The 25,822-nt window shown below is 48.8% G+C and overlaps 1 protein-coding gene across 1 annotated transcript in view; it reads right to left on the minus strand.

Moving 5' to 3' along the window:
• Positions 1 to 305: 305 nt before the first annotated feature.
• Positions 306 to 25,822, minus strand: part of fam169b (family with sequence similarity 169 member B) — a 28,904-nt gene continuing 3,387 nt past the window's right edge. The window contains exons 2-8 of the mRNA XM_078532382.1: positions 21,917 to 22,053; positions 16,038 to 16,137; positions 12,618 to 12,703; positions 10,426 to 10,597; positions 9,282 to 9,464; positions 5,496 to 5,624; positions 306 to 4,313 (exon numbers count right to left, since the gene is read on the minus strand). Coding sequence (XP_078388508.1) covers positions 4,258 to 4,313; positions 5,496 to 5,624; positions 9,282 to 9,464; positions 10,426 to 10,597; positions 12,618 to 12,703; positions 16,038 to 16,137; positions 21,917 to 22,051 — 861 coding nt within the window. The 5' untranslated portion in view covers positions 22,052 to 22,053 and the 3' untranslated portion in view covers positions 306 to 4,257. The remainder of the gene's footprint in view (positions 4,314 to 5,495; positions 5,625 to 9,281; positions 9,465 to 10,425; positions 10,598 to 12,617; positions 12,704 to 16,037; positions 16,138 to 21,916; positions 22,054 to 25,822) is intronic.

The raw sequence follows: 25,822 nt of genomic DNA on the forward strand, positions 1-25,822 counted from the left end.
TATGTTAAGGGCACCGTATAGTAGGGTTACCAACTATGATTAAATGTATTCCCGGAGGTTCCATCACATGATTTGCCCCCACCCTCCAGCCATTAATCGGCCAACACACCCATCCTGGTGACGGACTGCCTTCCTACGCCAGTTGGAAAGCAAAAGGACCCATTACCCAATTGGATGATGCCTGACTGACAGCCATTTCCCATTTTCAACATTTTTATATCTGGTAAAGAGAAAGGTTCAAACAAAATTACAAAAAAATATATATTTTGTAATGTCCCGATGATTTTTCTCCAGGGTGGCACACGCCAGTGCCCTGGAGATTGACCTCCAATTCCTGGAGACTCCAGGCCAATCCTGGAAGGTTGGCAACCCGACTACATAAATGCAATTTGTTGTTGAATACTTGTTGGTCCCTGAGTTTACCAAGTGCGAGGTTCACCTTGCGAGATAGTGGAGCCCCTTTAAGATGCTCAATTCCAAATCCAGGCAGCTCCGGTAGTTTCCTGGACTGGCCGGGCAGCAGCTTTCTTGAGAGGCCCACCCCACCTCCCCCACCGACCCTCCAGAGATGGCTCAGTACCATCCATCATGGAGCGGAGATGTCAGATTGGAACTTGAGTGGTGTCTGCCCAATGTTCAGTCCGCCTCTCTCCAGAGTACCCTTGCAGCTGACAGCATTGGCCTGAAACGCTTCAGCTTTTAGACGCTTTCAAGGGGCAGTGGGATTTCTCAAGGAGGCTGGTGCATTCAGTCACAAGACATTCAGTCTTGCCTGTCCCTCTCCCGAAGATGAAACATCTCTTTGACGTTGTTAGAGTTGCTGATTCAGCTGAATATGACAGTGAGCAGCTCCAGGAGAGTCTGAATGTTTTGACACTGTGCATCAAAGCTGCTAACTCTGCCTGCAAACTCTCTACATGACCTTTCTCCTTTCAGGCACTCTTTAAAACCAAAAACTTCAGTCATCTGTCCTCATCTCTTCTTCTGTGGCTCAGCATCAGCATTTTCTATTGAAATTATTAAGCACCAGTTGTGCTGCATAAAAGGTGCTATATAAATGCAATACATTTGGATATCTGACTTGCAATGAACAATATGTTGACGACTATACAAAATGATTTCATTAAGGTTTGAATTTTAATGTAATTATTGTGCTAGCGTCCTCTGGAAAGCTTTATTTCCTTCACCTCTTCTCCATCTTACTGGGGCTCACCCATTCTTCATGACTATATCTAGACCATGAGCGTCCACACATTGTTCTGATTTATTTTTGTCAGGTTAATGCCCCTGGGAAGTGTCTTGGAATGTTTTTTTCGCTGCTTTAAAGGCGCTATGTGAATGCAAGTGGCATTCAACCAAGCGCCAGGGAGGGCACTGGATCCCAATAGAGTCTTCACCCGAAGACCAAACATGAGCGTTTCAGGAACGCCGTCATTAGACATTGCCCAGGAACTCCGACTGACTGATCCTCTCAAATCGTCAGCAGGGGCTCAGTGAACCCGAAAGTCACGGGTTCAAGTCCCGCTCCGGAGCCTTGACCACAAAAACCCAGTACCCACTCTCCGGTGCGGGACTGAGGGAGTGCTGTACTGTTGGAGGTGCCGTCCTTCAGATGAGGCATTAAATCGACATTCCGTCTACTCTCTCAGGTGGATGTAAAAAAAAAAATCCCACGGTCACGATTTTGAAGAACAGGGGGTGTCCTGGATCAACCTTTAACCCTCACCTCTAAAACTGATTAACTGGTCATAATCACGTTGAAGTTGGTGGAGTTTGCTGTGTGCAATTTGGCTGCCACATTTCCCTATGTTAAACAGTGACTACACTTAAAAAGTATTTCATTGGCTGTGAAACATTTTGAGAGGCCCTGAGGAGGCAAAAAGTGCTATATAAATGCAAGTCTCTTCTTTGCTCCTTTAATCTCTTCCATATTATGCATACAGGATTCCCAGGAGATGTCTTGAACAATGGATGTTCTTAGTTGACAGGAAGTGGCAAACAAGTCAATATACACCAGCATTTGTCTCAAAGATTAGACAGAATCCATCTGATGTGTGACTGGGGGATTCCAGTGTCTGAGAACTCCTGGCTCGATGGGTTGAAATGCAAGCGTTCTTCAATCACAAAGATGTAAGGCTGTCAGCCCGGCTTGTTTTGAATTGGATGCTTGCGAAAGGCCTGTGTTCCGTCTTTTCCCTGTCTGCTGCTGTACCTGTATCTGTTTCACTCCTAGCTTCCTCTTTCTTCCTCTCTGCCACGTTCGATTCTCCTGAACTATCACCTCCCAGTGCCTGACTGCCACCCGCCTGTCCTTTGACTCCTTCAGAAGGTTCACAGAATCACACAGTGCAGAAGAGGCCCTTCGGCCCATCGAGTCTACACCGACACGTGAGAACACCTGACCTACCTACCTAATCCCATTTACCAGCACTTGGCCCATAGCCTTGAATGTTATGACGTGCAAAGTGCTCATCCAGGTACTTTTTAAAGGATGTGAGGCAACCCACCTCCACCACCCTCCCAGGCAGCGCATTCCATACTGTCACCACCCTCTGGGTAAAAAGGTTTTTCCTCACATCCCCCCTAAACCCCTCACCTTGAACTTATGTCCCCTCGTGACTGACCCTTCAACTAAGGGGAACAGCTGCTCCCTATCCACCCTGTCCATGTCCCTCATAATCTTGTACACCTCGATCAGGTCGCCCCTCAGTCTTCTCTGCTCCAACGAAAGCAACCCAAGTCTATCCAACCTCTCTTCATAACTTAAATGTTTCATCCCAGGCAACATCTTGGTGAATCTCCTCTGCACCCCCTCCAGTGCAATCACATCCTTCCTATAATGTAGCGGCCAGAACTGCACACAGTACTCCAGCTGTGGCCTCACCAAGGTTCTATACAACTCCAACATGACCTCCCTACTTTTGTAATCTATGCCTCGATTGATAAAGGCAAGTGTCCCATATGCCTTTTTCACCACCCCACTAACATGCCCCTCCACCTTCAGAGATCTGTGGGCACACACGCCAAGTTCCCTTTGTTCCTCAGGTTCCAGAATAACCCGAGGTAAATTTAAAAGAAGCACGATTAGAGTGCTTTGATTGCGCTCGCTGTTTCTCTTCACTCCTTTCGAAGCGCGTTTTAATTTTCTGTTTTCTCCTGCACTCGGTTTGAGTCTGTTACCTTCCGGCAGGAACCCCTAGGTGTTAATCTGGATCCTGCCAAATCTGTGCCCCCGGCCCTTAGGGCTGGGCCCCTGGCCAAGGACATATGGGAAAACCCGGCATGTGTGGCTATCGCAGTTACATTGGATTGAAGGTTCTTAAACATGTCTTCTGCACATGTCCAACACTCCGCCAACCAAAAAGAAATTCTGCTTTACAATATCAATTAGCAAGTAACAATCCAAAATATTGCTTTGTTTTGAAAGGATAACAACAAACGGATCAAATTTCCCTTTGACATCCGGTGACAGCCATGTCTGAACTTTTTTTAAAAATCCACCCATGGGAATGTGGGCTTCGCTGGCTAGGCCAGCATTTATTGCCCATCCCTAATTGCCCCTTGAGGGGGTGATGGTGAGCTGCCTTCTTGAACCGCTGCAGTCCATGTGGTGTAGGTACACCCACAGTGCTGTTAGGGAGGGAGTTCCAGGATTTTGACCCAGCGACGGTGAAGGAACGGCGATATATTTCCAAGTCAGGATGGTGAGTGGCTTGGAGGGGAACTTCCAGGCGGTGGTGTTCCCAATGCACTTGCTGAGATGCTGAGAGGATGTTTCCCCTCATGGGGGGGATCTAGAACTAGGGGGCAAAGTTTCAGAATAAGGGGTCTCCCATTTAAGATGGAGATGGGGAGGAATTTCTTCTCTCAGAGGGTTGTTAGTGCTTGGAATGCCCTTCCCCAGGGAGCAATGGAGGCTGGGTCATTGAACATAGTCAAGACTGAGTTAGGGTTTTTGATTGGAAAGGGGGTTAAGGGTTATGGGGGACAAGCAGGAAAGTGGGGTTAAGGCCACATCAGATCAACCCTCATCTCATTGGCTGGCGGAACAGGCTCGAGGGGCCGAATGGCCTACTCCTGCTCCTATTTCTTATGTTCTTATTGTCCTTCTAGGTGGTAGACGTTGTGGGTGTGGAAGATGTGGCTGTTTGCAGTGTGAGTGATGAAGGTTACAGCACTTTGACTACCTCAGTCTGCAGATTGCGGGCTTTAGCACAAGGTGATTGTCTGGTTGTGTCTTCGCCTATTGACCCTTGGCTACTCTTCTTCTGGGCTGTGAAGTGAGGGGTTTCCACCAGCAGTCGTGTCTGTAACTGAGTTCAAAAAAGGACGAAATCAGCTTTACAACAGGTTTGGGTCCCATTACTAGGGCTGTCCACTCTGTTTGGACCTCCCACCTCCAACTGCCCCACCCAGACAAACTATAACAGATCAACCAACAGGCTCAAAGAGTATGTAAACAAAAATATACATGTATTTTAAGCCCCCATGAATTTTCCCCCAGGCCATCACCCACAGCAGGTGCCCGGGTGATGAATCGACTGTTCCTGGGGAATCCGGGCAGTCCTGGTTGGGTTGGCAACACCGCGGTCTGAGGCTTCAGCGCAGCTGGAGGAAGGGATTACATAGGATTTTTGGCACAGAAACAGGCCATTTGGCCCAACCTGTCCATGCTGGTGTTAATGCTCCACTCCAGCCCCCTCTATCTTCCTCAATCTACCATCTTAACCACCTATCCCCCTCCCCCTCACATCCTTGTCCGGTTCCCCCTTAAATATATCGATATTATCCTCTTCAGCCACTCCCCGTGACAGCGAGTTCCACATCCTCACATTCTTCTGAAGGGGTTTCAGTTACACGGAGATACCAGAGAAGATGGGGATTGTCTTCCTCACAGCAAGGGAAGCTACAGGAATATTTAATAAAGGTGTTTAAAACATCGATTAGCAACCAGAGGACACCGATTTAAGGTCATTGGCAAATTACTTCATGGGCAATAAAGTGCTTTTGAGGTGTAGTCACGGTGTTGCAATGAGGGAAACGCAACAACCAATTTCTGCACAGCAAGATCCCACAAACAGCATTGTGATAATGACCCAGATAATCTGTTTTAGTGATGCTGGGTGAAGTGATCATTTGCAGATTAATCAAATGTGACCTCATCAATTATAGGGGGCCTAAGTTTAATGTCACAGCAGAAAGACAGCACCTCTGACTGTGCAGCACTCCCTCAGTGCTGCACCAGGAATGTCAGACTGGATTTTGTGCTCAAGTCTCTGAAGTGGGGCTTGAACCCACAGCCTTCTGACCCAGAGGCGAGAATGTTACCCATTGGGACAATAGCACTGCCCAGGCATATGTTGTAGCCTGTATGTTAACATCATCCAACGTTATATTGTACAACTTAAAGCACAGGCTGTCCTGCTCCTCGATACTTTCAGACCTCCTGGGCTGGGGGATGGGGTGCATATGAAGAACGATAAATAAGAACTCACTGACTGAGGGTATAGCTCCCATTTGGATCTGCAGCCACACGTTGACCCTTTGGCTCCAGTCCCCTGGTGCCACCACTTCCCAAACACGTTCCTGCTCACGGGGCCGTGACTGTAAATACTTGGAACAAACTGAAACAGAAAATGTTGGGCCTCGATGTCATTTTGCAACTCGTCCTACTCCCCACCTTCCTCTACCCACCCTCCAGACTGACCCCAAGGATACAGAGCCTCCGCGTGCTCCAATATCACAGCCGCTGGCATCTCCCCCCAGCCCGCATCTTAACCCAGAGACCGCTGTTGGTACGAGTCCAGTGCACCAGCCTCACCAGCCTCACCACACACTCTCCCGCAGGAGGGGGCTCGGGGAGTTCAGGACTGACCAAAGGACATTGGTCCCAACACCTTCCTGGTCTGTTTTACACAAGATAGTCCACATTCCCTGACTGAACCAGTATTGTTCACAGGTCATCATTCAGAAAGCACTGAAGCTGGTCAAAGCTCAGATACAAACAAGTCTATCCCACTGAGTAGAGAAGATGAAAATCTAACTGAGCTGTTAAAATGATTTAATCGTTGGGTGGTGGTGGCACTATATTCCAGTTGATTCAGGGAGTCTGAGTTGCTGTGTCCACATACACTGTGGCTATGGATAGTGATGATGGAGGCTCCAATTTCCATTCCATCACTCGGCTGACCAGGAATCTCTCCTGCTCTTACCGCCTAACATTGGTGTGTGTATGTTGCAGGTTGATAATCAACCTCTTTGACCAAGTTATGAACATACATTCCTTGGCCATCAAGTCCTGGCTCAGAGTTAGGGACGCTACCTACTGCGCCACAAGACCTCCCAACAGGGTAAACGGAGAGAAACTAGTTTGTTTGATGAGAGGTTGGGGTGGGGGAGTGGGGGGTGCGGGCAGGAGGTAATTCCTCACACAAAAGGTAGTGGAATCTGGAAGTCCCTCCCCCAGAAAGCTGTTGAGGTTTGGGAGGCTTGTTTTATTCATTCACGGGGATGTGGGCTTATCTGGCTGGGCCAGCATTTATTGCCCGTCCCTAATTGCCCTTGAGAAGGTGATGGTGAGCTGCCTTCTTGAGCCGCGGCAGTCCATGTGGTGTAGGTACACCCACAGTGCTGTTAGGGAGGGAGTTCCAGGGTTTTGACCCAGCGACAGTGAAGGAACGGCCGATATATTTCCAAGTCAGTGTGGTGAGTGGCTTGGAGGGGAACTTCCAGGTGGTGGTGTTCCCATCTATCTGTTGCCCTTGTCCTTCTAGATGGTAGCGTTCATGGGTTTGGAAGGTGCTGTCAAAGGTGAGTTGCCACAGTGGATCTTGTAGATGGTACACGCCGCTGCCGCTCTGTGTCAGTGGTAGAGGGAGTGGATGCTGAAGGTGGTGGATGGGCTGCCAATCAAGTGGGCTGATTTGTCCTGGATGGTGTTGAGCTTCTTAAGCGTTGTTGGAGCTGCTCTCATCCAGGCAAGTGGAGAGATTCCATCATGCTCCTGACTTGTGCCTTATAGATAGTGAACAGTATTTGGGGAGTCAGGAGGTGAGTTACTTGCTGCAGAATTCCCTGTCTCTGACCTGCTCTTGCAGCCACAGTATTTATATGGCTACTCCAGTTCAGCTTCTGGTCAACAGTAACCCCCAGGATGTTGATAGTGGGGGATTCAGCGATGGTAATGCCATTGAATGTCAAAGGCAGATGATTGGATTCTCTTTCATTCGAGATGGCTATTACCTGACACTTGTGTGGCATGAATCTTACTTGCCACTTATCAACCCAAGCCTGGATATTGTCCAGGTCTTGCTGCATTTGGACATTCACTGCTTCAGTATCTGAGGAGTCGCGAATGGTGCTGAACATTGTGCAATCATCAGCGAACATCCCCACTTCTGACCTTATGATGGAAGAAAGGTCATTGATGAAGCAGCTGAAGATGGTTGGGCCGAGGACACTACCCTGAGGAACTCCTGCAGTGATGTCCTGGAGCTGAGATGACTGACTTCCAACAACCACAACCATCCTCCTTTGTGCTACGTTTAACTCCAACCAGTGGAGAGTTTTCCCCCTGACTCCCGTTGACTCCAGTTTTGTTCGGACTCCTTGATGCTACACTTGGTCAAATGCTGCCTTGATGTCAAGGGCAGTCACTCTCACCTCATCTTGGGAGTTCAGCTCTTTTGTCCATGTTTGAACTAAGGCTGTAATGAGGTCAGGAGCTGAGTGGCCCTGGCGGAACTCAAACTGGGCATCAGTGAGCAGGTTATTGCTAAGCAAGTGCCACTTGATAGCACTGTTTTTGACCCCTTCCATTACTTTACTGATGATGGAGAGTAGATTGATGGGATGGTAATTGGCCGGGTTGGATTTTTCCTGGTTTTTGTGTACAGGACATATCTGGGCAATTTTCCACATAGCCGGGTAGATGCCAGTGTTGTAGCTGTACTGGAACAGCTTGGCTAGGGGTGCAGCAAATTCTAGAGCACAAGTCTTCAGTACTATTTTCAGAATATAGTCAGGGCCCATAGCCTTTGCAGTATCCAGTGCCTTCAGCCATTTCTTGATATCAAGTGGAGTGAATTGAATTGGCTGAAGACTGGCATCTGTGATGCTGGAGATTTCCGGAGGAGGCTGAGAAAGGTCATCTACTTAGCACATCTGGCTGCAGATTTTTGCAAATGCTTCAGCCTTATCTTTTGCGCTGATGTGCTGGGCTCCTCCATCATTGAGGATGGGGATATTTGTGGAGCCTCCTCTTCCAGTGAGTTGTTTAATTGTCCATTCACGACTGGATGTGGGAGGACTGCAGAGCTTAGATCTGAACCGTTGGCTGTGGAATCGCTTAGATCTGTCTATCACTTGCTGCTTATGCTGTTTGGCATGCAAGTAGTCCTGTGTTATAGCTTCACCAGGTTGACACCTCATTTGTCGATATGCCTGGTGCTGCTCCTGGCATGCACTCCTGCACTCTTCATTGAAGAGTGTGGGGAGGGGAGAAAACAATAGGCAATTTCAAAACGGAGATGAATAGATTTTTGCTGGGTAAAGGGGCTAAGGGTTACAGAACCAAGGTGAGAGGTGGAGTGAGAGTTTTGATCAACCATGATCTGACTGAATGCTGAAACAGGCTCGAGGGGTTGAATGGCCACATCCTGTTCCTAACTTTATTCTTCCTTTCTCTCTGATTGTTCTCCTTCTCGGGAAACACTGACTGTGGACACCAGCCACCTCGCCCAGTACTTTACCAACGTGACAGCTCATCACCCAAAACAGTGGCAAGGTGTTTATCTGGGAATGGACCCCCAATCCTGACTCCCAGAGTTATCCCAATGTTACAACAAGGGATCTCAGGTTATTTATCAGGAGTCCAGGCTGATCCATTCCCCCTGTCACTTTCAATAATTTGAGAGAGGGGTGGAGAGGTTTAGGGAGGGAATTCCAGAGCTCGGGCCCTCCCCAGGGCAGCTCAAGGCACAGCTGCCAGTGGTGGGGCGATTAAAACCGGGGATGCGCCAGAATTGGAGGGAGTGCAGAGACCTCGGAGAGTTGTGGGGCTGGAGGAAGTTACACAGATAGGGAGGGGTGAGGCCATAGAGGGATTTGAAACCAAGGATGAGGATTTTAAAATTGAGGCGGGGCACTTAATGCACTTGTTGGACCCTTCACAGGTCAAACCTGACCTCCCCTGCCCTCTTTGGCTCTATTCCGACCATACATTGCACATACCCACTGAATGAGATGTGTAGCTGAGGCTGATGAGTGGAACAATCCTGTACCTTTATACATGGCTCCAGAAATGGGTCTACTGATTCCCACAGCTTCATCTCCACCGAAGATGCTGCAGAAGTCATGAAGGATCTTCAAGCCAATGCCCTGGCGTTGGTAAGTCCGCCTGACGAACAGGGTATCCAGTACAGGAAGCTGGTAACACTGGCTGGTGCAGTCAGTACACAAACTACCTAGATCAAGGCAAGTAGAGATAACCCATCCATCTCTGATCAACACAAAACACTTCAGATCCTCTCAGGGGGCTCCCATAAGAACCAGCATAACTTCCCCCCACCCCCGCCCCGGGGATCAGCGATGGGACATGTTGGGAGAGCAGCAATGATGCCAAGAAAACAAAGCCTCATGACCATAATACAGCCCCAATATCTGTGTCTGAACCCAACATCGCACCTTTTAAGGTTGTTCTGTGGCTGTGATCACCCAGACTGGTTAATAAAACACAAGTCTGTTTATCGACCCATAATTACATCAAAATGTATAGAGATAATAGAGATTATTGAGTTAACTCATGATCTAGAGGTGTTAGCTAACGGGTTACCTCATGATCTAGAGGCATTAGTTAATGGGTTAGTGTATGAGCAAGAGCTGTTAGTTAATGGGTTGTCACATGACCTAGAGGTATTAGTTAATGGGTTAACTTATGTTCTAGAGCTGTTAGTTAATGGGTTATCTCATGATCTAGAGGTATTAGTTCATGGTTAACATATGTTCAAAAGCTGTTAATTAATGGGTTATCTCATGACCTAGAGGCATTAGTTAATAGGTTAGTATATGAGCTAGAGCTGTTAGTTAATGGGTTGTCGCATAACCTAGAGGTATTAGTTAATGGGTTAACTCATGATCTAGAGCTGTTAGTTATTAAATTAACTCATGATCTAGAGGTTAGTTAATGGGTTAATTTATGATCTAGAGCTGTTAGTTAATGAGTTATCTCATGCCCTAGAGATATTAGTTATTGAGTTAACTCGTGATCTATAGGTTATTAGTCATTGGAATACTTTGTGATTTAAGGTTGTTATTCAGATTTGGTTGCTGGGTTAGGGGACTGGGTTTAGAGGGGTAACTAGCAGTTTTAATGGAACTGACCAGGATATGAACAGCAGGCCAGGTGATGAGAAAAGGTTTATTTACCTTTCTGCTTCACAGTATAAAACCCGACTGCCTCACCGTTCTTCCAGAAAATTTTGGCAAACTGGTTTGCCGGATGATGAAGAAACAGGATACTGCCGGGGAGAAATTCCCTTCTCCGATAGATAATCCGATTCAGGAGATAAAGCACAATCTGTTCAGCGACTGACTGCACCTGAAACCATCCACAGAGAAAATCTACTCAAAGTGTCTGCCTGTTCACATGATAAACTGGATCTAATCTCAGTGTCTGTTCACATGATAAACTGGATCTAATCTCAGTGTCTGTTCACATGATAAACTGGATCTAATCTCAGTGTCTGTTCACACGAGAAACTGGATCTAATCTCAGTGTCTGTTCACACTACAAACTGGATCTAATCTCAGTGTCTGTTCACACTACAAACTGGATCTAATCTCAGTGTCTGTTCACACTACAAACTGGATCTAATTTTAGTGTCTGTTCACATGATAAACTGGATCTAATTTTAGTGTCTGTTCACACTACAAACTGGATCTAATCTCAGTGTCTGTTCACACTACAAACTGGATCTAATCTCAGTGTCTGTTCACATGATAAACTGGATCTAATCTCAGTGTCTGTTCACACTACAAACTGGATCTAATCTCAGTGTCTGTTCACACTACAAACTGGATCTAATCTCAGTGTCTGTTCACACTACAAACTGGATCTAATCTCAGTGTCTGTTCACACTACAAACTGGATCTAATATCAGTGTCTGTTCACACTACAAACTGGATCTAATCTCAGTGTCTGTTCACACTACAAACTGGATCTAATCTCAGTGTCTGTTCACGCTACAAACTGGATCTAATCTCAGTGTCTGGTCACATTACAAACTGGATCTAATCTCAGTGTCTGTTCACACTACAAACTGGATCTAATCTCAGTGTCTGGTCACACTACAAACTGGATCTAATCTCAGTGTCTGTTCACACTACAAACTGGATCTAATCTCAGTGTCTGGTCACACTACAAACTGGATCTAATCTCAGTGTCTGTTCACACTACAAACTGGATCTAATATCAGTGTCTGTTCACATTACAAACTGGATCTAATCTCAGTGTCTGTTCACACTACAAACTGGATCTAATCTCAGTGTCTGTTCACACTACAAACTGGATCTAATATCAGTGTCTGTTCACACTACAAACTGGATCTAATCTCAGTGCCTGTTCACACTACAAACTGGATCTAATCTCAGAGACTGTTCACACTACAAACTGGATCTAATCTCAGTGTCTGTTCACACTACAAACTGGATCTAATCTCAGTGTCTGTTCACACTACAAACTGGATCTAATCTCAGTGTCTGTTTACACTACAAACTGGATCTAATCTCAGTGTCTGTTCACACTACAAACTGGATCTAATCTCAGTGTCTGTTCACACTACAAACTGGATCTAATCTCAGTGTCTGTTCACACTACAAACTGGATCTAATCTCAGTGTTTGTTCACACTACAAACTGGATCTAATCTCAGTGTCAATTCACACTACAAACTGGATCTAATCTCAGTGTCTGTTCACATGAGAAACTGGATCTAATCTTAGTGTCTGTTCACATGATAAACTGGATCTAATCTCAGTGTCTGCTCACACTACAAACTGGATCTAATCTCAGTGTCTGTTCACACGAGAAACTGGATCTAATCTCGGTGTTTGTTCACACGAGAAACTGGATCTAATCTCGGTGTTTGTTCACACGAGAAACTGGATCTCCTCACCCCCTGTGTCCAGTATCTAACAGCCAGTTCCTCACTTCTTGTTGAAGGACCACATGTTTATTATGTTGGCTAAGTACTGGGGATCTCTCATTGGGATGTGGTTACCTAGCTTCTCAGCTGCCCCTTGTACCCTATCCAAATGGCTACTCTTCACGTGTGTGGCCCATCCGCCGAGTGTTGGCATGCTATTTGACTATAGTGGCATCACCCTCTCCACACCTAACCTCCAATATCCAGCAAGAGTCACAACGGAGAAGGGAGGGGTACTGCCTGTCACTCTGTCCCGGGGTGGGGGGGGGTCCTGTGGCCCAGTTGTGGTGTGTCTGCCTGAATCGAGCAACAGCACAGACCCAGCCATTCTGTGATTCTTTGACTGTGACCACAAGCAGCTCCTCACACGGTCTTGCTATTGTGGATAAATCATACCCGCGGGGGCGAGGTTCACCTGTACCAGCTCACGCCTTGCATCGTTGGATGTTCTCAGGACATCGTCCAGCACCCACCATCTTCCACCAAGGTATAGAGCGACCACTGGGTACACAGGGAATGTCGAATAGTTATTCAGAGACAGAAACAATACAAGAGCCCGACCCTGGGTAGGGTCGCTGACTGTGGTTAATTGTTTCATCACATGATTTGCCCCCATGCTCCAGACATTAGTCGACCAACACATCCATCCTGGTGACGGACTTGCCTTCCTACACCAATTGGACAGCAAAAAGACTCATTACCCAATTGGATGGTGCCTGACTGTCGGCCAAACAGCCTTTTTTCCCATTTTCAATATTTTTATATCTGGTAAAGAGAAATGTTCAAAGAAAATGACTAAAAAAAAACCCCAATCTTTTTTAATGTCCCGATGATTTTTCTCCAGGTTTGCACCCAGCAGTGTCCTGGAGATTGATCTTCAATTCCTGGAGAGTTGTTGGCAGCCCTAACCCTGGGGTCAGTGCAGAGCGAGCGTAAAGCTACAGGGATGTCCGGAGTTCATCTCTCTCCGGTCCTGGGCTTGGGCCTACAGGGAGAGAATGGAGAGAGTCCCTGTGAGGCCTCATACGCTGTAGCTCCCAACTCCAGGCCACGCGGTCCTGTCTGTGGCCTGTTCTCTGGTTCTGTTTGTATTTCTCAGGTCTAGAGATTTTGGAAAAGGGGCATTCTCAGTGCGATGAATGTGAGTGTGATGAAATATTCTCTACTGAGAGCATTCTTCACCATGACTGAAGCTCCCACAACACTGGAGAAGCTGGACACCATCCAGGACAAAGCAGCCCCGCTTGATTGGCACCACATCCACAAACATTCACCCCCTCCACCACTTACACACAGTAGCAGCAGTGTGTGTACCATCTACAAGATGCAATGCAGCAACTCACCAAAGCTCCTTTAACAGTACCTTCCAAACCCATGACCACTACCATCTAGAAGGACAAGGGCAGCAGATACATGGGAACACCACCACCTGGAAGTTCCCCTCCCAGCCTCTCACCATCCTGACTTGGAAATATATCGCCGTTCCTTCACTGTCGCTGGATCACAATCCTGGAACTCCCTCCCTAACAGCACTGTGGGTGTACCTACACCACATGGACTGCAGCGGTTCAAGAAGGCAGCTCACCGTCACCTTCTCAAGGGGCAATTAGGGATGGGCAATAAATGCTGGCCCAGCCAGCGAAGCCCACATCCCGAGAATGAATAAGAAAAGTGATTTGAGGAATGAAATTGGAAGTTTATAGATGGTTCATGAGGCTTTATGAACTTTATGAGATGCAACTGGTCAGCTCAAAGGATAGTCACACACTTCTGACTTAACTGCAGTAATCCAACTGCAGGGGTCAGGGTGCAAATGTCACAGGGGTCAGGTTGTGAAGGTCAGAGGGGTCAGAGTGTCAGTGGACAAACCCAGTGAACATTTATTTGCACAAGAGCAAGAAGGTTGAGTGAGGCCAAGAGCCCTTGTATAAGACAGTTGGACGGAATATCGGTGTTTCAGAAAGATGGTTCAAAGGGCCTTCTTTAACAGAAAGTATCCTTGTGAACCACCAGCACAGAGCAGCAGCAGTTAACCTCTTTACTACAGACAGGGCAACAAGCAGCAAAACTGCAGAGAGAGCAGCAGGCTGTAGTACCCCTGGATCTGCCGAGTGTCTCCAGGGTCTGACTGTTTCTACACAGTCCTCTTCCACCATCTGCTGGTCACAAGCGTGCATTACCTGCGCATGTTGGACAAAGGGCAGTGGTGGTGGTGTTGGTGTGAGGAGAGGTGGGTTAGGGTAGAAACGAGTGACTTGGTAAGCTGCAGAGAGAGTGAGGGAGGGTAGTGCGAGGGAGTGGAGGAGTCACACAGTTTGACACTCATAGGAAGTGTGATTGAGGAGGAGGTCGTGGGTCTGGACAGTGAGGATGGGGGAAGAGGTAAGGGCTGCCTGGTGTCAGAGCTCAGGATGAAAAAGGAATGGGAATTCATAGGAACAAAGACTGTAATATAAAAGCAAAATACTTGATGCTGGAAATCTGAAATAAAGATTTAAAAATCCTGGGAATACTCAACGGGTCCGGTAGCATATTTGGAGAGAGGAACAGAGTTAACATTTCAGGTCAAGTGACAGAGCTACTGTGATCCATTGATAGACAAGAAAGGTCATGGCCAAGAGGGGGAAGAGAGGGAGGAGGAGGAGAGAAGAGAGGGTGGAAGGGAAGGAGGAACGGGAGAGAGAAAGGGGGAGAGAGGAGGGGGTGAAAGTGGCGGAGAGGGAAGGAGAGAGAAGAGGGGCTGAGGAGAGAGGGTGAAAGGCTGAGGCTTAGAGGCTGAGGAAAGAGGGTGAAAGTCGGAGAGAGGGAGCAGGAAGGAGAGAGGGTGATGGAGAGAAAGAGAGATGGATACGGAGTTGGGGTGAGTGACAGGAGGTGGGGAGGTTTCCAGATAATAAGGTTTTGCTTGTACTTTGCCAGGAGGAATGTTAGAAGCTGAAGCTTGGATAGGGGAGCAGGTTAAACTCCTGGACTGATGTCAGATTGTTAAAGAGTTTATATCTGTAGCTCTCTTGTGGCATCTAGTGGTCGATATCAGGTATTGCTCACACACAAAAAAATGTCCAAAAATCCTGAGACTCTACCATGCATCTGAATAAGTTCATCCCAAACAAACCTGTCCTGAAGTGAGTGAGACAGTTTTCCAGGGTGTGACCTGACAAAGGCTCGGGACAACTGAAGCAGGAGGTTGTTTGAATTGTATCCACATTGAAATAAAGGCCAACATTCCATTGGCCTTTTGCATTTCTTTTTGTATTTGTGCACTCTCTCTCTCTCTCTTTTCTTTATGCACTTAACCCCCTTGCTCCTCTACAGCTCCCGGTTTCTCACCACTAAAAAACGATTCTGATATGTCTTTCCCAAAACCAAAATGTATGTTCTCACGCCCGCCTCTATCCGTTTAGGGAAACATGTATATGACCCCTCCACACCCTCCCACTGCCTTCTCGAGTATAAACTCTCATTCTTTGTGTTATATGCTAACTCCAAGTTAAATCAGACTGGATAAGGAGAAACTGTTTCCCATTGGCAGGAGGGTTGGTAACCAGAGGACACAGATTTAAGATAATTGGTGAAAGAACCAGAGGGGTTGAGAAGAATTCTTTTTTTGTAGCAGCTTGTTGTCTAGAATGCCCTGTCTGAAAGGGTGCAATTGCATAAATACTTGAAAAGGAAATATCTACAGGGCTGTGGGAATGAGTGGCAGTGATTGGGACTAATCGTTCAAAGGGCTGGCACAGACATGTTGGGCCAAATGGCCTCCCTTTGTTCCCTATCGTTCTACAGTTAAGTGGGTTTAAGAGCTAGAGAGGCAATGGAACAAGGTGTTACTGACCTGCCTGGTTATCTTGTGGGTTGAGCAGACCCAGGACCCTGTGTTCACGGTCCTCTCTGTGGACATGCAGGAAGGTCACGGTAGATGGTGTGACAGCAAGCTGGAGAGATAGACAAGAGTGTCACTCCTGCTGTAGAGTGTTCATACAAGAATTAGGAGCAGGAGTGGATCAATCAACCCTTCGAGCTTGCTCTGCCATTCAATAAGATCATGGCTGATCTGATTATAACCTCAATCCCACTTTCCTGTCTGTATAACCCATATATAACCCATATCCCATAACCCTCAACTCCCTTGTGTTATGATACGGCAGGTGGTATTTGCCAGGCAGGCCAAATCCACAAGGGAAACTTGGCCGCACTATCACAAGGGTTTTACAATTTGTATTTATTACAAAAAGATTTATGCACTGAATTCAAAAGTAATGAGTCCACTAACAGCTTTAGACATTTAAAAAATTAAATTAAAACATTTATTAACAAAAGAAAATAATAAAACACATACACAATATTACAATTACATGGGTACTTAACATTATAACAATTCCCAAAATTTCTAGTTAACCAGAACTCCCAACACCACACCCCCTTTAAGGCAACAGTCCAAAATAGATTTTAAATTTATATAGACAATCCAGCAAGGTTACCATAAGCACCCACTTGACAGTGGAATTCCAAAGGCTTTTAACACAACTTTGGTTACTGGAACAGCAGGCTCCTGCTAAGTGGCTAGAGGCTTTTCCCCAAGTCTGTTTCACACAGTGTACCTTTCAGATATTATACAGTCACCCCACGCAGCCTTTCATCCTTCTTTACATATACTTTTTCCCTCTTTAATCTGTAAATCACATTGTTCCCATATGTCTTTGGAATTTACTTTTCCCAGAAAATAAAAATCTTTTATGTTGTCATTATACTCAGCACTTTTGGGGAAAATCAATGTAATAACCTGCCTTACTTATCTTGTTAGTTGTAAACATCCCACCATGTCTCTTTGAAAACCAAACACCTCTCCACTTATCTTAAAATGCAAATTTCATTCACACCCTATCCACTGAGACTTAACCCTAGTTCACTCATTAGCATTTCCGATGCCCTTTTACACCTAACCCTTTTGATAATTTTAACCTTGCCGTCCATCTGTCTCTACTCTAATTAAATCGGCCACACAGGCAGGACCATCCACACACAAACATACAAACGTAAGCCTGCTTTACAATGCCCCACAATAATATTCTGAAAAAATACGATAGTTTCATGACACTTGTCAATCAAAAATCTAACTCAAGCTGGAATATATTCAGTGGCCTGACCTCCGCTGCTCTCTGGGGGAGAGAATTCCAAACACCAATGACCCTCTGAGAGGAGAAATTCCTCCTCATCTGTCTCTTAAATGGGCAACCCCTTATTTTCAAGGTCTAGACTCCCCATGAGCATCTACACAGTCAAGCAGGGCGACCATTTCCTGGCTGAATATTGAATATTTGAGGAATATTTTGACTTGGCGATGAGCCTGTAAGGGGGTGGAGGGTGGGGGGTGGTGGTGGGGGTAGGGGTAGGGTGTGGGTGGGTGACAGAGCTGTAATGGAGGGGTGCTGCTGATACTGTAAGGCTCAACATCCTCCCAGACACGAGCTCAGACGACCCCCCCAGAACCTGAGGCCGACTCACCCACAGGCAAAAGCTACCAGGACACAGATGAATCCCAGGACTAAACGCATCCCAAGTAGGTATGACCCATATACAGGCTAATTACGGACAGTCCCAGCAAATTCGAAAGGTTGGTTACCCGCAATCAAGTCCCCTCAGGATCTTATACATTTCAATAAGATCACATCTTTTTCTGAGCTCCAATGGTTATCGACACAACCTGTTCAATCTTCCCTCATAAGACAACCTCTTCATCCCAGGAATCAGTGGAGTGAACCTTCCCTGAACCATTCCCAATATCCTTTCTTACAATTGCAGTGTCCGCATTGTACAATCCCCACTTACCACATCCCTTCACTCCGAGACACTCCCTCCTTACCTTAGTCACTCATTCCATACTATCTGGGTGAATCACTTCCCCTGCTGTCAGCCATGCTGCAGTGAGTAACACTCACCGCTGAGTCAGAGGGTTGTGGGTTATAGACATACAGTATAAACCCAGTGCAGTACTGAGGGAGTGCTGCATTGTCGGAGGGTCAGTACTGAGGGAGCACTGCACTGTCGGAGGGTCAGTACTGAGGGATTGCTGCACTGTCGGAGGGTCAGTACTGAGGGAGTGCTGCACTGTCGGAGGGTCAGTACTGAGGGAGCACTGCACTGTCAGTGGGTCAGTACTGAGGGGGAACTGCACTGTCAGAGGGGCAGTACTGAGGGAGTGCTGCACTGTCAGAGGGGCAGTACTGAGGGAGCGCTGCACTGCCGGAGGGTCAGTACTGAGGGAGTGCTGCACTGTCAGAGGGTCAGTACTGAGGGATTGCTGCACTGTCAGAGGGTCAGTACTGAGGGATTGCTGCACTGTCAGAGGGGCAGTACTGAGGGGGAACTGTACTGTCAGGGGGTCAGTACTGAGGGAGCGCTGCACTGCCGGAGGGTCAGTACTGAGGGAGTGCTGCACTGTCAGAGGGGCAGTACTGAGGGAGTGCTGCACTGCCGGAGGGTCAGTACTGAGGGAGTGCTGCACTGTCAGAGGGTCAGTACTGAGGGATTGCTGCACTGTCAGAGGGTCAGTACTGAGGGATTGCTGCACTGTTGGAGGGTCAGTACGGAGGGAGTGCCGCACTGTCAGAGGGTCAGTGCTGAGGGATTGCTGCACTGTCGGAGGGTCAGTACTGAGGGATTGCTGCACTGTCAGTGGGTCAGTACTGAGGGAGTGCAGCACTGTCAGAGGATCAGTACTGAGGGATTGCTGCACTGTCAGTGGGTCAGTACTGAGGGAGTGCCGCACTGTCAGAGGGTCAGTGCTGAGGGATTGCTGCACTGTCAGTGGGTCAGTACTGAGGGAGTGCAGCACTGTCAGAGGATCAGTACTGAGGGAGTGCTGCACTGCTGGAGGGTCAGTACTGAGGGAGTGCTGCACTGCTGGAGGGTCAGTACTGAGGGAGTGCCGCACTGTCAGAGGGTCAGTACTGAGGGAGTGCTGCACTGTAAGTGGGTCAGTACTGAGGGAGTGCTGCACTGTCAGAGGGTCAGTACTGAGGGAATGCTGCATTGTCAGAGGGTCAGTACTGAGGGAGTGCTGCACTGTCAGAGGGTCAGTACTGAGGGAGAGCTGCACTGTCAGAGGGTCAGTACTGAGGGAGAGCTGCACTGTCAGAGGGTCAGTACTGTGGGAGTGCTGCACTGTCAGAAATCAGTGCTGAGGGAGTGCTGCACTGTCAGAGGGTCAGTACTGAGGGAGAGCTGCACTGTCGGAGGGTCAGTACTGAGGGAGTGCTGCACTGTCAGAGGGTCAGTACTGAGGGAGAGCTGCACTGTCAGAGGGTCAGTACTGAGGGAGAGCTGCACTGTCAGAGGGTCAGTACTGTGGGAGTGCAGCACTGTCGGATGAGGCCCTATCTACTCTTTTGGGTAGATGTAAAAGATCCCATGGCATTATTTCAAAATAGAGGATTGAAGTTTTACCTGAGGTCCTGATCAATATTTTATCCTTCAGCTAACATCCCTAGAGCACATTCATTGCTCAGTTATTTCATTGCTGTTTGTGGGAGCTTGCTGTGTGTAAATTGGCTGCTACATTTCCTGCATTACAACATTTGACTGCACTTCAAAAAGTGGCTCATTGAAAAGCCTGTTGGGCATCAGGAGGATGTGAACGGCGCTATGTAAGTGTAAATCCTTCTTAGTTAATATGCTTATTTTTTTTGTGCGCACTGGGACCTAACACATTCACCAGAGGGAACAGTGCACTGGAGTTATCATCACCCACTCCCCCCAAAAAAAGCCGGAGCAGGTCACCTCCCAGCCTCTTCCTTTGCATAAATTCCAGGTGGCCCTCGATCACCTTTGCTGACCCTTTCTCAATTTCTCAAAGACAGTTACAATTATATTCCTTTACAATTTATGGGTGTCTGGCAGAGGATAATGGAGCATCAATCCTAACCCTGGAGACAGTCTCTAATTCTCCCTTCGAACGGGATCTTTGACATTTGCTATTGGACCAGTGAAACTGAATCCCGATTATTGATTTTCCACCTCGCCGATGACCTGCCCTCCTCTGCTGAGGGGGCTGCCTGGTGCTGGAGGGGTACACACACCACAGCTCATACCCACACATACCCACACCCCCTCTCCCCCCACCACCCGAGTGCCTCGTGTTAACGTGGTGAGGGTTGTGCACTCCGGTGATGGTAGGCGAGGAGAGTTAGCAACAAAACAAGAACGAATGTCACTAGCGGGGAAAGGGCAGGCGATTCAGGGAGGAACATGAAAGGGTAGCAGAACATCAATAGTAAAGTGTTTTGGGATGTCCGGGGTCATAAAGGGCGCAATAGAAATGTAAATCTGTGTTTTTGTATCTAACCCATTGTTGTACCTGTTCTGGGAGTGTTTGATGGTGACAGTGTAGAGGGAGCTTTACTCTGTATCTAACCCCGTGCTGTACCTGTCCTGGGAGTGTTTGTGAACAATGTGTTTCTTTGTGACGTGCGGAATAGTAAATCTGCTGCACAATTTTTTCAGTAACAACAAACCAATCATTCCCACTTTAACTGATCAACAAACAAAATAAACACCGACATTAACTACCACATAGAAACATCCCATTTCTGATGAGCATAAGACACATTTGACTGTTCTATTGCACCACCAAGACTTCAGTAAGATCAGCTGTCACCCACCTGTGTCCCTGCCTCAGCTCATCTACTGCTGAAGCCCTCACAGTGTCCTCATTACTTCTGGATTCGACTATTCCCCCGCTCTCTTGGCGGGTCTCCCACATTCTACCCTCTGTAAACCTCAACTTATACCAAGTTCCATTCCCCCAACACCCCTGTGCTCGTCGATCTCCCCTGGCTCCCGATCCAGCAATGCCTCGATTTGTGAAGTTGTCACCATTTTTTGAAATCTCTCCTTGGCCTCGCCACTTGTCTTACCATGTAACCATCACCAGCCCTACAGCCTCCAAGATTCCTACCGTCCTCAAATCTGGAATCTTGCAGATCCCTGACTTCCATCTCTCCACCATTGGCGGCCGTGCCATCAGCTGCCTGGGCCCTAAACTCCGGAATTCCCTCCCTAAACGTCTCCGCCTCTCTCTCCTCCTTTAAGACGCTCCTTAAAAACTACCTCAAGTGCCCTAATATACCCTTATATGGGAGTGTCAAATTTTGCCTGAGTAAACACCTGCGATAAACCTTGGGATCTTTAACCTCATTAAAATCACCGTGGAATTTATTTATGTTCAATCATGTGGCAAGTTTGGAATTTATTACCCACCCCTAATTGCCCTTGAGAAGGTGGTGGTGAGTCGTCTTCAGGGATACAACCAAGTGGAGTGATTAGACAATTTCAGAGTCAACCACATTGCGGTGGGGTCTGGAGTCACAGGTAGGCCAGACCGGGTAAGGCGGGCAGATTTCCTTCCCTAAAGGGGTATTAGTGAACCAGATGGGTTTTTACAACCACCCATGGTAGTTTCACAGTCACCATCACTGAAACTAGCTTTCAATTCCAGATTGAATTAATGACCCTAAATTCTACAGCTGCATGGATTTGAACTTATATTTCTAGTTTGTTTGTCCAAGCGGCAGGATTGCTGCTCTGTAACATATCGACTGTGCCACCATTCTCTGAAACAACTGTGCTGCTTTTCAGCAGCTGTTAATTCTGATTGGTCCCTGGCCCCCTGAAAAGGATCTGTGGCTGCAGCCAATCAAAGTGAAGGTCGCTTACCTTTTCTCCATTGGCTAGACGAAAGCTCTCAGTGACTGCCTTGTCTCTGTTGCTAAGCCTTGATAGGTAGGCCTCGGACGACTGTTTTAAAGTATCCCAATCTCCATTGGTTAAGATATCCACAGGGTAGCTCATCGCTAAAAAGACAATGATTTAAAAAAGTATCAGTGCCATCTTGGCCGCGAGGTCACACTCTCACCTCCCAGTAAGAAGGCCGTGTATTGGAATCTTTGCTCCAGAGACTGGAACATCAGGGGAATGCTGTATGGTCAGAGATGCCATCTCTCAGGTGCGTCCTTAAACCAAGGTACTGATGGCTAGACCGGGTCTGAAAGATACCACTTATTAAAAAAAGTATTCTTTCACAGGACGTGGGCATCACTGGCAAGGCCAGCATTTGTTGCCCATCCCTAATTGCCCTTGAACTGCTTGCTTGGCCATTTCAGAGGGGCAGTTAAGAGTCAACCACATTGCTGTGGCTCTGGAGTCACATGTAGACCAGACCGGGTAAGGACGGCAGATTTCCTTCCCATAAGGGCATTAATGAACCAGATGGGTTTTTACGACCACCAATGATAGTTTCATGGTCACCATCACTGAGACTAGTTTTCAATTCCAGGTTTATTAATTCCTCTGCTTTATTAGTCCGGTGACATTATCATTACGCCACCATCTCCCCCCACCAGATGAAGAGCAGTGAGATCTCCCAGTGCCCTGGTCAATGTGTCTCCTTCAACCCAGGCCAACGAAGATCGATCAAATTGGCGTTTGGTTTGTGGGATCTTGCTGTGCGCAAACTGATGGTTGTGCTTTCCTGCATAAAAGAAGTTGCTGGTCTTTGATGGTATTTCAGAACATGTTTTGGAGACATGGTGAATGTCTGTCCGCTGCTGGAGTAGAAAACCCTGTGACTCTGAGGAACGAGCGCTCCCACCCAGGTGAAACTACATCCCAGGGAGGGAGAGCGCTCTGTACCATGTCCATTATACAACATGTTCCTGTATCCATCCACTATCATAATAATAAAGTAATTACTGGATGTAGCAAAAGAGGAAGAGTGAAAAATCCTGGACTCTTTCGAATGTTTTTCTTAGTAAACTTGACTCACGAGCATTTCGAATTATGCCTGACAAACATGAAAACTGTCTCTTTAATGGCAGGTCTGGGACACCAGGCGTTGTGGTGATATTCCATCGCACACAAGCCTGTGCTCAGCCTGGACTAGCCATATAAATACTGTGGCTACAAGAGCAGGTCAGAGGCTGGGAATCCTGCGGTGAGTAACTCACCCCCTGACTCCCCAAAGCCTGTCCACCATCTACAAGGCACAAGTCAGGAGTGTGATGGAATACTCCCCACTTGTCTGGATGAGTGCAGCTCCCACAACACTCAAGAAGCTTGACACCATCTGGGACAAAGCAGCCCCGCTTGATTGGCACCACATCCACAAACATTCACTCCCTCCATCACCGACAGTAGCAGCAGTGTGTACCATCTACAAGATGCACTGCAGCAACTCACCAAGGCTTCTTAGACAACACCTTCCAAATCCACAACCACTACCATCTAGAAGGACAAGGGCAGCAGACACATGGGAACACCACCACCTGCAAGTTCCCCTCCAAGTCACTCACCATCCTGACTTGGAAATATATCGCCGTTCCTTCACTGTCACTGGGTCAAAATCCTGGAACTCCCTCCCTAACAGCACTGTGGGTGTACCTACACCACATGGACCGCAGCGGTTCAAGAAGGCAGCTCACCACCACCTTCTCAAGGGGCAATTAGGGATGGGCAATAAATGCTGACCCAGCCAGCGACGCCCACATCCGGAGAATGAATGAAAGAGAATGGTAATCGTCAGTCCAGTTCCGATATGGCTGGTCCAGTGGACAGAGGCTTGAGGGAAGGGGTAGAATTTGGGGATTGTGTGGGGGTTGGTTGGGAGGGTTTGGGGGGATGGTTGGGTGGTCCAGTGGGGGGCCGGGGGGTAGAGAGTGGTGGGTGGCCCAGTACAAGGGACGGTGAGGGGTGGGTGGTCCAGTACAGGGGGTGAGGGTGGGTGGTCCAGTACAGGAGGTGAGGGTGGGTGGTCCAGTACAGGGGGTGAGGGTGGGTGGTCCAGTACAGGTGGGGTGAGGGTGGGTGGTCCTGTACAGGGGGCGGTAAGGGGTGGGTGGTCCAGTCCAGAGGGGGTGAGGGTGGGTGGTCCAGTCCAGAGGGGGTGAGGGTGGGTGGTCCAGTACAGGGGGTGTGGGGCGTGGGTGGTCCAGTCCAGAGGGGGTGAGGGTGGGTGGTCCAGTCCAGAGGGGGGGTGAGGGGTGGGTGGTCCAGTACAGGGGGTGTGGGGAGTGTGTGATCCAGTACAGGGGGTGAGGGTGGGTGGTCCTGTACAGGGGGGGTGAGGGTGGGTGGTCCAGTACAGGGGGTGGTGAGGGTGGGTGGTCCAATACAGGGGGTGAGGGTGGGTGGTCCAGTACAGGGGGAGTGAGGGTGGGTGGTCCAGTACAGGGGGTGTGAGGGTGGGTGGTCCAGTACAGGGGGTGTGGGGAGTGGGTGGTCCAGTACAGGGGGTGAGGGTGGGTGGGTGGTCCAGTACAGGGGGTGTGGGGAGTGGGTGGTCCTGTACAGGGGGTGAGGGTGGGTGGGTAGTCCAGTCCAGGGGGGTGAGGGTGGGTGGTCCTGTACAGGGGTGAGGGTGGGTGGTCCAGTACAGGGGTTGAGGGTGGGTGGTCCTGTACAGGGGGTGAGGGTGGGTGGTCCTGTACAGGGGGTGAGGGTGGGTGGTCCAGTACAGGGGGTGAGGGTGGGTGGTCCTGTACAGGGGGTGAGGGTGGGTGGTCCTGTACAGGGGGTGAGGGTGGGTGGTCCTGTACAGGGGGTGAGGGTGGGTGGTCCAATACAAGGGGTGTGAGGGTGGGTGGTCCTGTACAGGGGGTGAGGGTGGGTGGTCCAGTACAGGGGGTGTGGGTGGGTGGTCCTGTACAGGGGGTGAGGGGCGTGGGTGGTCCAGTCCAGAGGGGGTGAGGGTGGGTGGTCCAGTCCAGAGGGGGTGAGGGTGGGTGGTCCAGTACAGGGGGTGTGGGGCGTGGGTGGTCCAGTCCAGAGGGGGTGAGGGTGGGTGGTCCAGTCCAGAGGGGGGGTGAGGGGTGGGTGGTCCAGTACAGGGGGTGTGGGGAGTGTGTGATCCAGTACAGGGGGTGAGGGTGGGTGGTCCTGTACAGGGGGGGTGAGGGTGGGTGGTCCAGTACAGGGGGTGGTGAGGGTGGGTGGTCCAATACAGGGGGTGAGGGTGGGTGGTCCAGTACAGGGGGAGTGAGGGTGGGTGGTCCAGTACAGGGGGTGTGAGGGTGGGTGGTCCAGTACAGGGGGTGTGGGGAGTGGGTGGTCCAGTACAGGGGGTGAGGGTGGGTGGGTGGTCCAGTACAGGGGGTGTGGGGAGTGGGTGGTCCTGTACAGGGGGTGAGGGTGGGTGGGTAGTCCAGTCCAGGGGGGTGAGGGTGGGTGGTCCTGTACAGGGGTGAGGGTGGGTGGTCCAGTACAGGGGTTGAGGGTGGGTGGTCCTGTACAGGGGGTGAGGGTGGGTGGTCCTGTACAGGGGGTGAGGGTGGGTGGTCCAGTACAGGGGGTGAGGGTGGGTGGTCCTGTACAGGGGGTGAGGGTGGGTGGTCCTGTACAGGGGGTGAGGGTGGGTGGTCCAATACAAGGGGTGTGAGGGTGGGTGGTCCTGTACAGGGGGTGAGGGTGGGTGGTCCAGTACAGGGGGTGTGGGTGGGTGGTCCTGTACAGGGGGTGAGGGTGGGTGGTCCAATACAGGGGGTGTGAGGGTGGGTGGTCCAGTCCAGGGGTGAGCTCTACATTATTTGATATGAAGAAATCAGAGCAGGGAGTTTTCACAATTTTAAG

The sequence above is a fragment of the Cetorhinus maximus genome, chromosome 30, assembly GCF_964194155.1.
Source record: "Cetorhinus maximus chromosome 30, sCetMax3.hap1.1, whole genome shotgun sequence".
Lineage (NCBI taxonomy): Eukaryota > Metazoa > Chordata > Chondrichthyes > Lamniformes > Cetorhinidae > Cetorhinus > Cetorhinus maximus.